The sequence below is a fragment of the Raphanus sativus genome, chromosome 6 (assembly GCF_000801105.2).
Source record: "Raphanus sativus cultivar WK10039 chromosome 6, ASM80110v3, whole genome shotgun sequence".
NCBI lineage: Eukaryota > Viridiplantae > Streptophyta > Magnoliopsida > Brassicales > Brassicaceae > Raphanus > Raphanus sativus.
The window spans coordinates 25,879,382-25,895,382 of record NC_079516.1 but is presented as its reverse complement, the minus strand read 5'-3'; the positions used below and the strand labels follow the sequence as shown (position 1 = coordinate 25,895,382).

At 28.2% G+C, this 16,001-nt stretch overlaps 2 protein-coding genes across 4 annotated transcripts; both read left to right on the top strand.

Moving 5' to 3' along the window:
- Positions 1-5,056: 5,056 nt before the first annotated feature.
- Positions 5,057-14,524, top strand: LOC108811756 (1,8-cineole synthase 1, chloroplastic). Of its 3 annotated transcripts, XM_018583847.2 has the most exons (10): positions 5,057-5,294; positions 5,412-5,435; positions 5,608-5,830; positions 10,941-11,164; positions 11,317-11,593; positions 11,678-12,068; positions 12,177-12,395; positions 13,238-13,376; positions 13,493-13,744; positions 13,888-14,524. In XM_018583847.2, the coding sequence occupies exons 4-10, from the start codon at positions 11,048-11,050 to the stop codon at positions 14,206-14,208; spliced, it is 1,716 nt and encodes a 571-aa protein (XP_018439349.1). In that variant the 5' UTR covers positions 5,057-5,294; positions 5,412-5,435; positions 5,608-5,830; positions 10,941-11,047; the 3' UTR covers positions 14,209-14,524. The 3 variants fall into 3 exon arrangements, with proteins under 3 accessions (XP_018439349.1, XP_018439350.1, XP_056844586.1); XM_018583848.2 differs by lacking the exon at positions 5,412-5,435; XM_056988606.1 differs by lacking the exons at positions 5,057-5,294; positions 5,412-5,435; positions 5,608-5,830 and having other exon boundaries at positions 10,449-11,164.
- Positions 14,525-14,903: 379 nt separating this feature from the next.
- On the top strand, positions 14,904-15,674 carry LOC108808213 (uncharacterized). The gene has a single exon (XM_018580395.1). It carries the CDS (start codon positions 14,904-14,906, stop codon positions 15,672-15,674), a length of 771 nt encoding a protein of 256 aa, XP_018435897.1.
- Positions 15,675-16,001: the final 327 nt, after the last annotated feature.

Below are 16,001 nucleotides of genomic sequence, written 5' to 3'. Positions count from 1 at the left end.
TCTCTCCCTTTTATAGGTAGCTCGCTGGTGTTCGCCCTAGTATCCGTCGATCTAAGCGGGCTTTTAGTCGATGGGCCGGCCAAGTGGCCCTTTGTGGTTTAGTCGCCTGATCGACTAAACGATCCCCCTTGGACCATCTTCTCGGCCCGATATCCTGCTCATCTTTCTCGCTTGATAGGCCATATCTCGCTGTTTGATAGACCTTTTGAGGGGTGTAATCCTCCTCCTACATATATGTGTTCTGTTTTACTTAACTTATATATAAGTAAAAAGAGATCTGAAGCATGATGCAAAGAATACCGTCAAACGTGGATCTCATAGGGCGGCTTACGTGATGCAGTCAGACCTTAATCTTTATACTATAGATAGATTTGTCGCATTATAAAATATTATGTAATATTTTTCATAGTTGTAATAACATAATTATCCAGCACTAAAAAAAAATTGATCAACAAAAATCTAAAATTTGTTCATGTTCTATCTGAAAGTTAAGGATTAAATAAACGTGGTTCTCAGTTTAAAATAGCTCAGTTTGAAAAACAAAAAGTTTTTGCTTAAGTCAAATTTGAAAGTTGAAAATTATTTTGTCCAATTTCCATATTTGAAAATATCATAAATCACGATAAAAGTGTGCATTGAACGAGTGGTGGTGGCTATTAATAATATTTTGATTTGTTGAACGCCATTCTTTCCCACGCCTAGACTTGTATAAAAATTACTGTAACTAGACACACTGATAATTCTAAAATAAAAATTACCTAAATAAAAATCAATAATAAATTGATATTACGAAAGATATTTTAAAATATCAATTGTTGAGGAAGATAGTTTCGAAACCAAAAGAATGACCAATTTTTACAAGCTATTTAAAAGATATCAAGATCCTAAAAAAAAATTTCACAATTCAGAATTCGTTCATATACCACGAACACATAATTCAGAGGTAGAGGTAGACGTTTTCATAGAAAGTGCAAAGAAGTAGTCGTCGTTGATCATCCATACGGATATGAAGTTACCAATTTGATTTACACAATCTATATGAATCTGTTTAAACTGATGCCAACAAAAAAACACCAATTGTTATATTACAAGAAATTAACATAATTAATAGTTTGTTTCCATTAAGTATTTTTTATTTTTTTATTTTGCTTTAAGAAAACAACCATAACAGACACAGACTATTAATTCTGTTAATTTCTTGTAATTTAACGAATGGTCTTTTAAATCAGTGGTAACTGAAACTATATTGCGTTACAAAACTAAAATAAAATATAACCAAAGTTTCTATTTGTTGTATATAAAAACTAGCAGAAAATAGTAAAATAAAGGAAAACTACCAAAACAGAACAAAAACTCAGCATGATTGTCTCTTTGGAATAAAAACTTTTTTGTCCACTTTTCTCTCTTTTATCCTTTCCAATTCTAAAATTTAATAAAATAAATAGTTTTATCAATCAAAAAAAATTGTAAAAAATAGAAACAAATGATAAAACATCCATATACACAAACTGGTATTTTTTAGTTGAAAAACTTGATAAATTAAAATTTTAAATTATGTTCTATTAAAAGTAGAAGTTATCTTTTACGGAAAATAGGTTAGTAGAAAGTGAATCTATCTTATTAAAACAGAAACATTCTGTTGGACCTAACATTTATTTTGTAAGTTTTTAAATTAAATACACCTTTATACTTTATAGTTAAATCTACATTAAATCACTAATGTTACTTTCTTTATACTACTATCCATGTTTCCAAACAATATACTTATTTCTTTGTACTACTATCAATGTTTCCAAACAATATATTTTTATACTACTATCAATGTTTACAGACAATATAATAATTAATCTTAGTTATTTATATCTATCATTTTCTCTTTAGAATTTTGTAGAAACATCATAATTTCATAAATTGCAAAATAATGAACTTTAAAATTTGGATTATAAGATTACAAATTATGAAACTATTACAATTTAAATCCAATTAGATTACATATCGGTCATCCATCAGTTCAATCGGTTAGTCTCGAGGTTTAGTGATTTTTTTTAATATGAATATTTTAAAAACCAAAATTGAATTGTCAGATCTCCGGATTAACGGGTATAATCACAATTGGGTTGAATTTAAAAACACTGATTTAAATGCAAAAATATTTTAAATACACACTCTTTAAAAATTACCAAAATATTTGTTAAGTTATTAGTGAAATTTTTTATCGTAAAATATTCCGCGCTTCCAAGCGCGGATCAAAATCTAGTTCTAGATTAAAAAAGTTCGTCTACTTGTTTAGAACGAACAATCTACTTTTATTTAAAATTCTAAACATGGGTAATGCGAATTCTACTAATTGCAAAGATATCTATTTTTCTGTCGAATGCAGCTTCTACTTTTATTACGTATTCTACAACTCCAGAGTGTGAAATCTAGACATTATTCTGACTGTTATATGAGGTCAACCTGCTTATGAGATTTTTATCTTCATTCTACGCAGTGTAGAAAGTGTCTTCTACGGATAAATGCCTTCTATGGATAAAAAATCTGAATTTTGCAAAAATTTATGAAAATTCAGTTTAAAAAATATTCTAAAAATATTTGAAATATTCAAACTTCTTTAAACGTGTATATTTGGTCATAAAAATATTCTAAAAATATTTGTAATCTTTGTACTTGCCTAAAACGTTACAAACATATATTTTTGATTTTTGATATATGTATATTTTTATTAATATATTTATTTATAAAATTATTTGAAATCAATTGTGTGTATCACAGCAATATATAAATTTTATTGTCCATGCTATGCATGAGAATATTTTATTTTTAATTAACATTATATATTAAAAATAATAATTGAATTTAAGTAAACAAGTATCGTAAAAATATTAGTATATAAGTGCTACTTATTATAACTGTTTTAAGTGTATAATTATTTATCAAATATGATTAAACATTTAAAATATTTAATAAATTTTAAGATATTTTATATAGTTTATAAAATAGTTAATATACACTAAAAATTGTTGAATATCGATTAAAGCTTTTAGTTGATATTTTGAAAATATCGGTTTATAAACTTAAATGTACAATTTATGATAAAAAATAAATATTGAAATTTTTTGTGTGCTTTCTATGTTAATTAATTTTCATTAATATATTTATTTATTTTTATTTATATATTTATTTATATAATTATTTTGAATTCAATTGTTTATTTCAAATGTTATCTATTAATATAGAAACGTTAAATATATTATTTTAATTTTTATTAATATAATCTAAAATGTAGACTTAAAATTATATATATATATATATATATATATATTTTTTTTTAATTATTTTTATTTTTATTCGTTTTTAATATTTAAATACTTTTAAAATATATTTATTTGATTAATCTGGTTAATCAATGGTTAGTTTTAGGATTATGAAAAAAATTATACGAAATGAACAATTTAATGATGATATTATATCAAAGGGATAACCATGTTGAATTTTTGTTCCGTTTATGTATTTTCTGTTCATAGAAAATAGAGATTTGTCTCAAAATTTATGGGAAGTGGTCTATCGAATAAATTAATTATTAAATGGTAATAATAATAATTAATTATTATTGTCACAAAACCTATGCACTGCCCAGCCAGGAACACATATGTGGTTCATATATCATATTTCCAATACATCATAGATTACAAGGCCTTTTAATCAATACTTCGGACTTTAATGGATCCTTAGGACGTTAAAATTATTGAAAGTATACTTCTGAATAGGACTAACTTGGGAGATAAGGATGGATGGCATTATACAAATAACGAAAAATACACGGTAAAATCAGGATATCAAGTGGATAGAATTTATCTAGATAAGGAGAAACCATTGGGAGTGTTCGGGCCTACGGTCGGACCCTGAAAGCATACTGCTGTAAGGTAAAATGCCCACCAAAAATGAGGCATTTCTTGTGGTAATTGATATCAGGATGCATAGCAGTTAAAAAGAATCTGCAAGCAAGAGGGTTAAAAGGAGATATATGTTGTGATAGATGTGGTGCACCCGAGGAATCCATAAATCATGTGTTTTTTGAGTGTCCACCAGCGCGTCAGGTATGGCTCTTTCAAGGATCCCTTCAAATCCAGCTATTTTCCTCTATCAATCATTTTTTACCAATATGGATTATTTATTTTGGAGAATTGATCCAAAAGTAGAAAGTCATCAATTTGTTTGGATTCTATAGTACATTTGGAAAGGAAGGAACCAAAAGATTTTTAGTAATTTTGATGTTGACCCGAGAGATACATTGAAATTGGCGGAGACAGAATCCGCATTATGGATGGAAGCACATAATACGAATACTCAGATTCAAGTACGACAGATTGATGAAATCATCCCTGCATCAAGACCAGGGAGATGGTGTTTCACTGATGGTTCATGGAAAGACAAAGACAAAGCCTCGGGACAAAATTGGTATAGTACTTTAGAAGGTTTTGATAGTTTAATGGGAGCAAGGAGTGTTAGAGCGTGTCTCTCTCCCCTTCATGCTGAAGTCGAGGGCTGATATGGGCAATGGAATGTATGAGAAATTTACGTCAGTTCAAGGTTACGTTTGCAACGGATTGTTCCCAATTGGTGAAGATGGTTTCAGAACCAGAGGAATGGCCAGCTTTGCAAGTTATTTGGAGGATATAAAAACCCTTAAAAACGTTCTCATCAACTCAGAGATAATTCATGTATAACAAACGCAGAATATGTAGGCGGACAAACTAGCACGAAGTGTCAGAGTACAACCGTTTTTTATTGTTCACATGGATGCAGAATTGCCGGCTTGGTTTTCTGAGTCTAGATGAGAGTTTTTGTTTATGCTGATGACAAAAAAAAATATTAATTCCAATTCCTCAACGTGGGACTTTTACATGTCTTGAAATTTACGTATTTAGGATTTTATTTCTCAGATTTAGTTGGATCTTGTTTGGTAGAGAATGAACATATGGCTAAAATTCAACACGACTCTATTTTGATGGCCATGTTTTTAACGTGGCTACATTAACATTTAGCTTTTAGAGAGAGAGAGAGACCATTGGATTTCACTTCTTTAATTTGACATTACTTTGTCGAGATAAACATACCTCTGGTTCAGTAAAAAAAAACCTCTGGCCAACTGTCGAGTCTACAACTATAAATCCATATAAACACAACCTCTTGCAGCAACAGTCTTATAGAGACAAACTTTTTTCAATGAACTGAGAAACATACAAATTTTCTGTGGACGGATAAGCGGAGCCGCCGATAAACGTAAAGTTCAGGTTAGTAAGATTGAAACGCCAGAGCTCTTCATGTTCGGATATAATTTGTGTGTTGTTGAATTTATTTTCATAAACCTTTATCCCTTCTTATCTACTTATATTTGTTTCCTTCTTTAGATATGGCAAAAGCTAAGTGATAAGGTAAATTGTAAACACAATTCAACAACATTTCAAAAAAGCCTAAACTGATTCTCAATTTTGCTAGAATAAGTTTATTTATTATGGTGGTGATAATTCAGGGAGGGAGAGTACGAGCGACTCATTTTAAAGCACACTTACAAAAAGTCCTAAAGAAATTTCTTTTTTTTTTCAGAACAACCTAAAGAAACTTTGGAAGCAACACAAAAAGAAGAAAAATCTTTTGTCAAAAAAAAAAAGAATCAGAAAAGTTGTGGTGATAACTAGAAGGTAACAAATAGAGCTTAATATGCTTTCGAAAAAGAAGAAATAAACAAATAGAGCTTAAGAAGCTCGGGTGAGAGGAGAGACAAGAAAAGATTCATGTTTACTTTCTCGATCAAGACTAACCTAACCAGGTTGGTATTTCTTACATTTTATTTGATATATTTATAATATTACAGAAATGTGGTGATATTGTTATCTGTTTACTTTCGGATCAACATGTTTTAGTTTTTTTTTTTGGGAAAATTGCCAATAGAAAACAAAAAAACAAGGGTGTTGTCCCTTTGGTATAAATCATTTTTGTCCAAATTTTCTCTATTCTACCCTTTATATTTCTAAAAACTAATGAAATAAATAGTTTTGTTAATCAAAAAAATATTAAAAATATAAACAATTAATAAAACACCTATATACACAAGCTGGTATTTTTTTTTTCAAAAAGTTGATAAATAAAAATTTGAAAACATTCTACTAAAGGTAGAATGTGCCTTCTACGGAAAATGGTATAGTAGAAAACGATTTCTAAAATAAACATGTTCATCTACTATTTTTAGAACGTACATTCTACTATCTACTAAATTTCTAAATAAGTGGAATGCGCATTCTACTAATCCTAAAGTTATCTACTTTTCGTTCGGATGCATCTTCTACTTTTATTAAGTATTCTAAATTTCGTGGAATGTGTTTTCTAAAATGTACTCTTACATTTACTAAAAGTAGAAAGCGTGTTCTGGATTTTTATCAATCTTCTAAACTTTTAGAAGGCGCTTTCTACGGATAAGATTACCTGATTTTTGCAAAAATTAATGAAAGTTTCAGTTAAGGAAATATTCTAAAAATCTCTTAAAAATATTCTAACTTCCTAAAACGTGTTATTTTCGATTTTACTTGTCAAAATTTTTTAAAAAATGATTTTCCCTTGTCTTCTTCATTAATCTATGGTTTTCCATAGTTTTTCTTTTGATTTTTAAACTTGTGTTCTATATGATACATATCTATACAACATGTGGTGTTTTGAATTTAGGTGCAATTTTTTGTAAAGTTTTATTTTTATTTTTATAAAATTTACAAATTTTAGTTTTATTAAAAACATTTTTAAAAGTTTTATTTTTATTAAAAATTTCGATAAAACTAAAAAGATTACAAACTTTTTAAACTTTTTATAAAATTAAAACTTTGTAAAATGTTTTTTAATAAAGTTAGTTTAAAGTTTTTATTAAAAAAATTTGTTAAGTTTTATTTTTATTTCTACAAAGTTTAAAATTTTTATTTAGTTAAAGTTTTATTAAAAACGTTTTAAACTTTTTATAAAAATAAACTTTGTAAATGTTTTTAATAAGTTTATTTAACGCTTTTATTAAAAAAATGTAAATTTTTTTTTACAAAGTTTATTTTTATTAAAAAAAATTATTTTATTTCCCTTTTTAAAACCTTTTTAATTAAACTTTTTAAAATTCTTTTAGTTTAATGTGTTTAATAAAAACTTTAAACAAACTTTATAAAATTTGTAAACTTTATAAAAATAAAAATAAACTTTACAAAAAAATTTTAATAAGAAGTTCAAACAAACTTTATAGAAATACATTTTATTTTATTTTATTTATTTTTATTAAAAAATTGATAAAATTAAAAAGTTTACATACATTTTAAACTTTTTATAAAAAATAAAACTTTGTAAACTGTTTTTTATTAGGTTGATTTAACGTTTTTATTAAAAATATGTAAATTATTTTTATTTTTATTAAATTTTACAAAGTTTATTGTTATTAAAAAAATTAAAAGTTTTTATTTTATTTTCCCTTTTAAAACGTTTTTAATTATTATTATTTAAATTCTATTAGTTTAATGTGTTCAATTAGATTAATCAATGGTTAGTTTTGAAATTATGAAAAAAATTATACTAAACAGACAGCTAAATGATAGTTTTTATACTATAAAGACAACCATGCTGAATTTTTGTTCCGTTTTAGCAATTACCCTTTTTTTTTTTGAAAAAGAGTACATATTTTGGTTTTCTGTTTAGTGCCATTTGTTCACTGTAAATCCTTTATATTATATATATATATATTATATATATATATATATATATATATATGTCCGTGCTTAGTAACAATTAAAGACACGAGTAACAAATAGATTTATGAGAAATTTCATACGATGACACTAAAACTTTGTTAGTCATAAATATAGTACACAAGAATTAAAAATAACCAAAATATCTCACTAAAATGGTAATAATATATTTATATCTTTATGGTTAACTAATCTACATTATGATTTAACTTTTGAAGAGTGAGATTTAAGATATAAAAAATAAATATATTTTCAAAAAGAATTTTCATATTTAAAAATAAATGCTTGAAGAAATAAATTGAATTGAAAACCACATTATCCAAAATAATGAAAATATTTATTATTTTTTTATTATTTATTGAATAATTATTTATATATCTAAAAAGTAGGCGTAGAGTATTTTATCTTTTCTTTCTTTTGGTCATTTTCTTTTCGTTATGTGTTCATTGGCTATGAAAAAAAAACTATTTTAGTGTCTTCTAAAGAGTTGCCCAGTTTATATCTAAAATACTAAATATATGTGTTTTATACTACAAATTTTTTTTACAATTATAAATTCATATAATGATTATATATTCTTATTAAAACAAATTTATGTATGTAATAAAAATTAGTTAAATTAAAATTGTTGTTGGGTGAAGTTTGTAAGTTTTAAAATAAAAAAGCACAAATACAATTTAGTAATAAGTATGAATAAAATTATTGAGAAGAAAAAAAGAGAAGAACCAGTAGAGAAAAATGCAAATTCATTTAAATTTTGCATAATTTTGAAGGATAAAATGAGAACAATCATTATAGATGCCCTTACTTAATTTAGGGAAATTCTCTCATAAAACACAAAAATAAGTTTTTTCACCAAAGAATAAAATGATCAAAAGAGATTTCATTAAAGAGATAAGAGCTCTTATATCCTTCTTGTAGATGTATAAATATATAGAAATAATTATTTTTTATGTTTTTCAATTCGATTTTTTCATTTTCAAAATTTAATGTTGAAATACAAATATCCTTTTTGAAACTATTTTTTTTTTAATTTTATTTGTAAATTGTAATATTTTTTTATCTTAAACCTCACTTTAAATCTAGATTAGTTAATCCCATGAGTATAAGTGGAGAAAATTTCACTGTCCCACATTATTGTTATCATTAAACATATTTATCTTCATGAAAGAGGGGAAAGACTCTTAACGCTTGTTTTTTATAGACATATAAATAATTATTTTTTAAAAAAAATAGAAGATAAATAAAGAAAAAAAGTTTTTTTATAGTTTTCGAATTATAACTTTTCAAATTTGAACTTTTTATAATTTTTTGAATTTGTTTTCTTTTTGGAAATTTTCTTTTAGAAATTCGAAAAAATCTTTTATTTAAATTTGGTTTTTATTTATATATTTATCAAAATCCTAAATTTCATATTCTAAAACTCCATCCCTTAACTCTAAACTCTAAGTCTATATTAGTTAACCCTAAGATTATAAGTGTTTATTTACTTCTTAAAAATGAGGATAAATATGGTTAATGTAAAATAGAAAAAGTGGTAGTAAAAATGTGGTAGTTTTGGTAATTTCTCATATAAGTGTCTATTTACCTATGTAGTAAAATATTTTAGTTATTTTGACTCTTGTGTGCTATATTTATGTTAAAAAATAAATTAGTGTCTTCCTAAAGAATTTCCCTATAAATAGTTATGTAAAAAGTTTTGGATCAATTTCTAAATAAAAACAATGTAACATCAAAACGAGTTTCAAATTCAATGTGTTACGATTCATATCTTTTATTTTCTCCCTCAAAATGATGTACCGTGGAGACTTTTTTCTTCATTTTTAATATTTCTTTCAAAATAATATATCATTGAGCATGGTCTTAAATCTTCTTTGACAAAAAAAATAGATGGATCTTGATGAGTATATCTGATGAAAAGAATTAGAAGTATGTTCTATAAGCAGTATGTTGCAAAAGTTATATTCTCTTATTAAAATATTTATTTAAGTGACAGGTAGAGCAGTATTATATTGTATATAAAATAATCATATAAAATTAATATATGATATATAATTGAGAACAAGACCAGGATAGCATCAAAATCAAGTTTTTGTCACAAAAATATCATCACAAAAAGGAAAATGACCAAAATAAATTTTATTAAAGGGTAAATATGCATTTATAAATTTTGGGTTAATTAATCTAAAATTTAGGGTTTAGAGTTAAGGGGTGGAGTTTTAGGAATGTATTCAAATTTTTAAAATTAAAAATAAATATTAAAATTTTCAAAAAAAAAGCGCTATTTTGGTCATTTTATTTTTAGTGCTATTTGTGACAAAAACTTAAAAATGCTATTTTGAGAGAATTGCCCTATATAATTTTTATTTTTAAATAAAATATATTTATTTATGATAAATAATATTATTATATATTTTATCAAAATAATGTATCTATATGTGTATATATATAGTTATATTTTTAATGAAAATAATGTATCTATATATATAAGTTATATTTTTAATGAAAATATATATATATATTAAGTTATATTTTTAAATTTAAATATTATTATATCAAAAAACTAAAATATATTACTACTAAAATTTTAAAATTATTAATATAAATTCTAAAATAAAAATAAAAATAAAAATATATTTTTGGTACTATAGAATTCAATAAATTAATTATTTATAATTATTTGTATGAAATATATATATATATATATATATATAAATTCAAATATGTTACCAAAGGCTCCATATGAAAACATTAAGTAAAGAAAATCCGGAGAGCATTTTCATTTTTTCAAATGTGTTTCCTGTAGTTATTGATTGGATAACAAAGACCGTAATGCTTTTCTTAATATTTTGCCAATCAAAGTCTAATTAGATGTAATAAATAGAAGGTGATATGAAATGTTAAAAATAGAAAAATCAAAGTGTTGAAGAAATGGACCAGTGCAAAATAGTTTTGGTAGTATTTTAGCACACGACCACAACGAACGTTATGCATACAGCATGTTGGAACCTCCAAAATATTTGCGTCCTTTAATCTGTAAGAAATTACACCTCATCTAGAAATCAAACTTCAGATCTAGTGTTAAAGTTTTTAGACTTTAACCACTCTGTGATGGTGCTTCCATTGTTACAACTCTGTTCTATATAAGCGTTTGTGTAAATGTATTCTCAGGCATTCCCATTCTTCTAGTCCAATGTCTACTTTCAGCTCTTATTTACCAAAATGCTACTACCGGAAAAGAAATACTTCGTCGTCCTAAGCGTTTTGTATGCAAATTCATGACCACAACAACGTCAGATAATGCTTCAGTTGATGTCCTTAGTCGACGCTCCGGCAACTATCAGCCTTCTCCTTGGGACCACAGTTATATCCTCTCCATCAACAATGAATATGTGGTAAATAAGTATTCACGTCTAAAACAAACGACAAATATATTATTGAAGTGGATATATGCTACTAGTCACTAGATCATAAATCTATTTTATTTTTAATAACATGTCTTCCTATATTATTTAAGATTAATTTATTAATAATAAGATGCATACAGAAAGAGGAGAAAGAGATAGCTAGAGACTTGTTGAAGGAAAAAGTGAGGAAGATGCTTGATGTTGAGACAAAGAGTCGTCTAGAGCAATTAGAGCTCATCGACGATTTAGAAAAACTTGGGGTTTCATATCATTTTGAGGTAGAAATAAATAACGTTTTAATGGATTTACATCATCAAAATGGAAGAAGCATCTGGAAATGTTACAAGGAAGAAGATTTACATGCAACCTCCCTCGAATTCCGACTTCTTAGACAACATGGTTTTTATGTATCCGAAGGTTAGTATTTTCATATTCAATAAAATGATAAGTAAATGATAACATCACATTAGCTAAAAGGACCGTTTAACCCGTTTATTTCAGATATATTTGATGTGATCGTTAAGATGATAGAAAATCAAACGTTCAAGAGTGACGATATAAATAGTATCATATCTATGTATGAAGCGTCATATCTCTCCACGAAATCGGATACTAAATTGCGTGAAGTCATCAGACCTTTTGCCACAGAACAAATAAGGAAATATGTTGATAGTAGTCATGATGATTATACATGCAACCTTGAGGTGCATGAGAAGGCGATTCATGCGCTAGAAATGCCGTACCATTGGAGAATGAGAAGGCTAGAAACGAGGTGGTACATAGATGCGTACGAGAAGAAACATGACATGAATCTTGTCTTGAACGAATTTTCAAAAATCGATTTCAATATCGTACAAATTGCTCATCAAAAAGATCTCAAATACGTTTGCAGGTATTACTATAGACTAATAAAAGCATTATATTTTACTGCTTTTGCATATCTCGAATGGTTTTTATCGTAAATTTTATATCTAATCCTCTCCCTTTCAATGACATGAAGCTGGTGGAAGGAAACATGTTTGGTTAAGCAGCTTCCTTTTGTAAGAGATAGAATAGTCGAGAATCATTTTTGGGCCGTTGGATTAATATACGAACCTCAATTTGGAAATATACGACGGATCATGACTATAGTCGCTGCAATTATTACAACCATTGACGACATTTACGATATTTATGGAACTCTTGAAGAACTTGAACTCTTCACTGCCGTGGTTGATAAGTGAGGACTATACAAACTCAAATTCCGTCATAGTTTTCTTGGTACATTATAACAAAAATGAGCATTATAAATAAAATTTATAAAATCGTAAAATCATAAAATCATAAAATCATAAATTCTAAACCCTAAACCTTTGAATAAATCATAAAATCATAAACCCTAAAATCTAAACCATAAATCTTTAATCCTAAACTCTAAACCTTTAGATAAACCATAAACCCTAGGATTTAGAGTTTATCCAAGGATTTATAGTTTAGTTTTTAAGATTTAGGGTTTAGTATTTAGGGTATAAGTTTAGTGTTTTGCTGACGGTGTTAAAAATATTTTTTTAAATAAAATTCTTCATTTTTGACAACTATTATTATTGATTTTTACCCTTTTTATTTTAAAATCATAGTATAATTTGGTAAATATGTTTTTTATTTTTTAAAAAGATACAGAATATAGAATAACAAATTTATATCGGTTGGTGAACCTACATGTTCACTCCGGGGATAAACCCAAGAATAACTCCATTGTAAATGAATGTTTTGAATGTATTTTCAAAACAAATTATTGGGATTTTCGTTTACAAACTATTTTTTAAGCAAGGACTACCACTCAAATTCCGTCATAATTTTATTGGTATACTGTAAATTAATTATTTTGAAATATTACTGCCATTTTTTTGTTTGAAAGAACTATTTATAAAACTAAAGCAGTTCACACATAGATTTTCATGAATACCATGTTTCTGAACTCTGCGTTGTATTAAGAATAACGATATATTGGTTCATTAATTTTAATGATTTTTTGTTCAAAAGTGTATTTAGAAAACAATCGTATTCGTATATATGTTGCAGGTGGGATGTAAATCGTCTCGGTGAGCTCCCCGAGTATCTGCGGTCGTGTTTCCTTATTTTGTTCAATGAAACAAACAGCATTGGATGTGACATTCTCAAATATAAAAATGTTAACGTCATCCCATTTTTAAGAAAATCGGTAAGTTTTTTTTTTTTTTTGCTTAAAAAAAATCGGTAACCGGTAAGTTTATATAATCATTTATTACTGAAAATATTATTAGAGTTTCATTTAAATTTCTTTTTTGTGAAAATTAGTGGGCAGATTTATGTAAAGCATATCTAGTTGAAGCAAAGTGGTACAAAAAGGGTTACAAACCAAGCGTGAAAGAATACATGCAAAATGCTTTGATTTCAATCTCTGCCCCAACGATATTGATCCATTTTTACTGCGTTTTCTCTGATCAAATCTCGGTTCAAATCTTGGAGACTTTGTCTGAACACCAACAAGACATTATCCGATGCTCTGCCACCATCCTCCGTCTAGCTAATGACCTTGGAACTTCGCCGGTAAATAATATATATTCTAAAACTTAGTCCTTATACATTTAAATTATATTCTGCTATTAACAGAAACATTGTAAGATAGTTTCTAAAAGATTTATGCTATAGTTTATATAAGTGTATGTGAGTGTGTTTGTTTGTTATGTTAGGATGAACTGGCAAGAGGGGACGTTCTCAAATCGGTCCAATGCTATATGCATGAGACCGGAGCGTCGGAGGAAGAGGCACGTGCACACGTGCAGCAGATGATCTGTGAAACGTGGGATGAAATGAACGACGAAACAAAAACGGAACGCGCTTATTCTTCGTCACAGTTTCGAGGTTTTGTGGAAGCCGCAGTGAACCTGGCACGCATGTCGCAGTGCATGTATCAATACGGCGATGGTCATGGATGTCCCGGCAAAGCAAAGACCGTTGAACGTGTCATGTCCTTGCTTGTTAATCCAGTCCCATTAGATGGACTTAAGTAAAACTAATTATCATTTTATAACAATCATAACTATGCAACTCTAGATCTTTTGACTCGAACGAGACGATGGTATAAATAAGCTTATGATTTATACAGTCAATACCCTGAGTCAACTATTTAGCAGTAAAATCAAAAAATAGATAAGGACATTGTCCATATGCGCAGAAGGTGTGGAACCTTGCGCCTTCCAGGACAGAAGTGGAGAGCAGCGGAATGGTAGATTTGGCAGCTAGCTGGTCATCTCTTTGCTCCAAACCTTGTCTCCCTCCCTCGGGGATAACCTCTGAGTCTCTCGCTCCCTGGATTCTCTGAAATCTGTGGAAGGCGCGTAACAAATATGTATTCGAAAGTCACTCAGGCTCGCCGGTGTTGGATAAGCTTCAAGAAGTTTACTTAGGAAGCAAGTTATTCATTAAGATAAGTAGAATAACATATGGATTAGGATATAAGTTATGTTTCCTAGTTCTAAGAGGTTTAGGTTTATGATAAGTTCCTAGATCAACTTGTAATAGGTAAAGCTAAGACCTATATATATGAATCTATAATGTAAGGTGATCATACAAGTAAAGAGTTTAATAAAAACTAAAGAAACTGTTTTGTTAACAAAGTCTTGCATATACACAAACGATTCTGAGCCTTTATTTGGTATCAGAGCCTGTGTTATTGTTGTGATTACGAAGTCAAGAAAAGGTATCCATGGCTGATACTAAAGATTTGACAGAGGTGAAAGCACCGACGACGCAAGGAAGAAGAGAAGATGTTCCTAATACAGTAGTTTGTCCAATGCTCACGACGACAAACTATAACGTTTGGGTGAAGAAGATGAAAGCTCTATTTAAAGTTCATAAGGTATGGGAGGCAATTGAACCAGGAACAGAGGACGAAGACAAGATTAATATGGCGACTGTACTGCTGTATCAATCTTTGCCTGAGACTCTGGTAATGCAAATTGGAGATGATGATACTCCTAAAGAAATCTGGGAATCAATCAAAACAAGAAACGTTGGTGCGGAACGTGTAAAAGAAGCTCGCCTAATAACACTTATGAATGAGTTTGATCGTATCACTATGGAAGATTCAGAGAGCATTGATGCTTTCTCAGGAAAATTATCTGAACTAGTATCAAAAGCGGCTTCACTAGGACACAAGATTGATCAACCAAGAATTGTCAAGAAATTTTTAAATAGTCTACCTCTGAAGTTCTTCCATATGACTGCATCTCTGGAGCAATTACTGGACTTGAATAAAATTCCTTTTGAAGACATTGTTGGGAGACTCAAAGCTTATGAGGAGCGCCTAAAAGGAAAGATACCGCAAGATCAACAAACCAGTCTTCTATTCTCAAGTTCAGAAAGCACGAATGATCAGAACTGGAGAGGACGAGGTAGAGGATCGTATCGCGGACGTGGGCGTGGCAACATAGGAAGAGGACGTGGAAGAAGCAACTCCGGTGAATGGAACAAATAAAAGAAGGACTATTCACAGATCACTTGCTTCAACTGCAAAAAGAAAGGTCACTTCAAATCTGTATGTCCTGAAAAGAAAGAAGAAACTCAAGAATTAAACAAGACCGAAACAGAGAATGCAGATGTCGCTCTCTATCTACATGAAGTAGTGTTTCTTAACGAGGAAAAAGTATTACCAAAGACACTAGAACCAAGCAAGAAAGAAGAAGGGTTGTGGTACTTGGACAATGGCGCAAGTAATCACATGACTGGTGAAAGGTTATATTTTTCAGAACTCAATGAAAATATCAAAGGAAGAGTCAAGTTTGGAGATGGTTCTTGTGTAGAG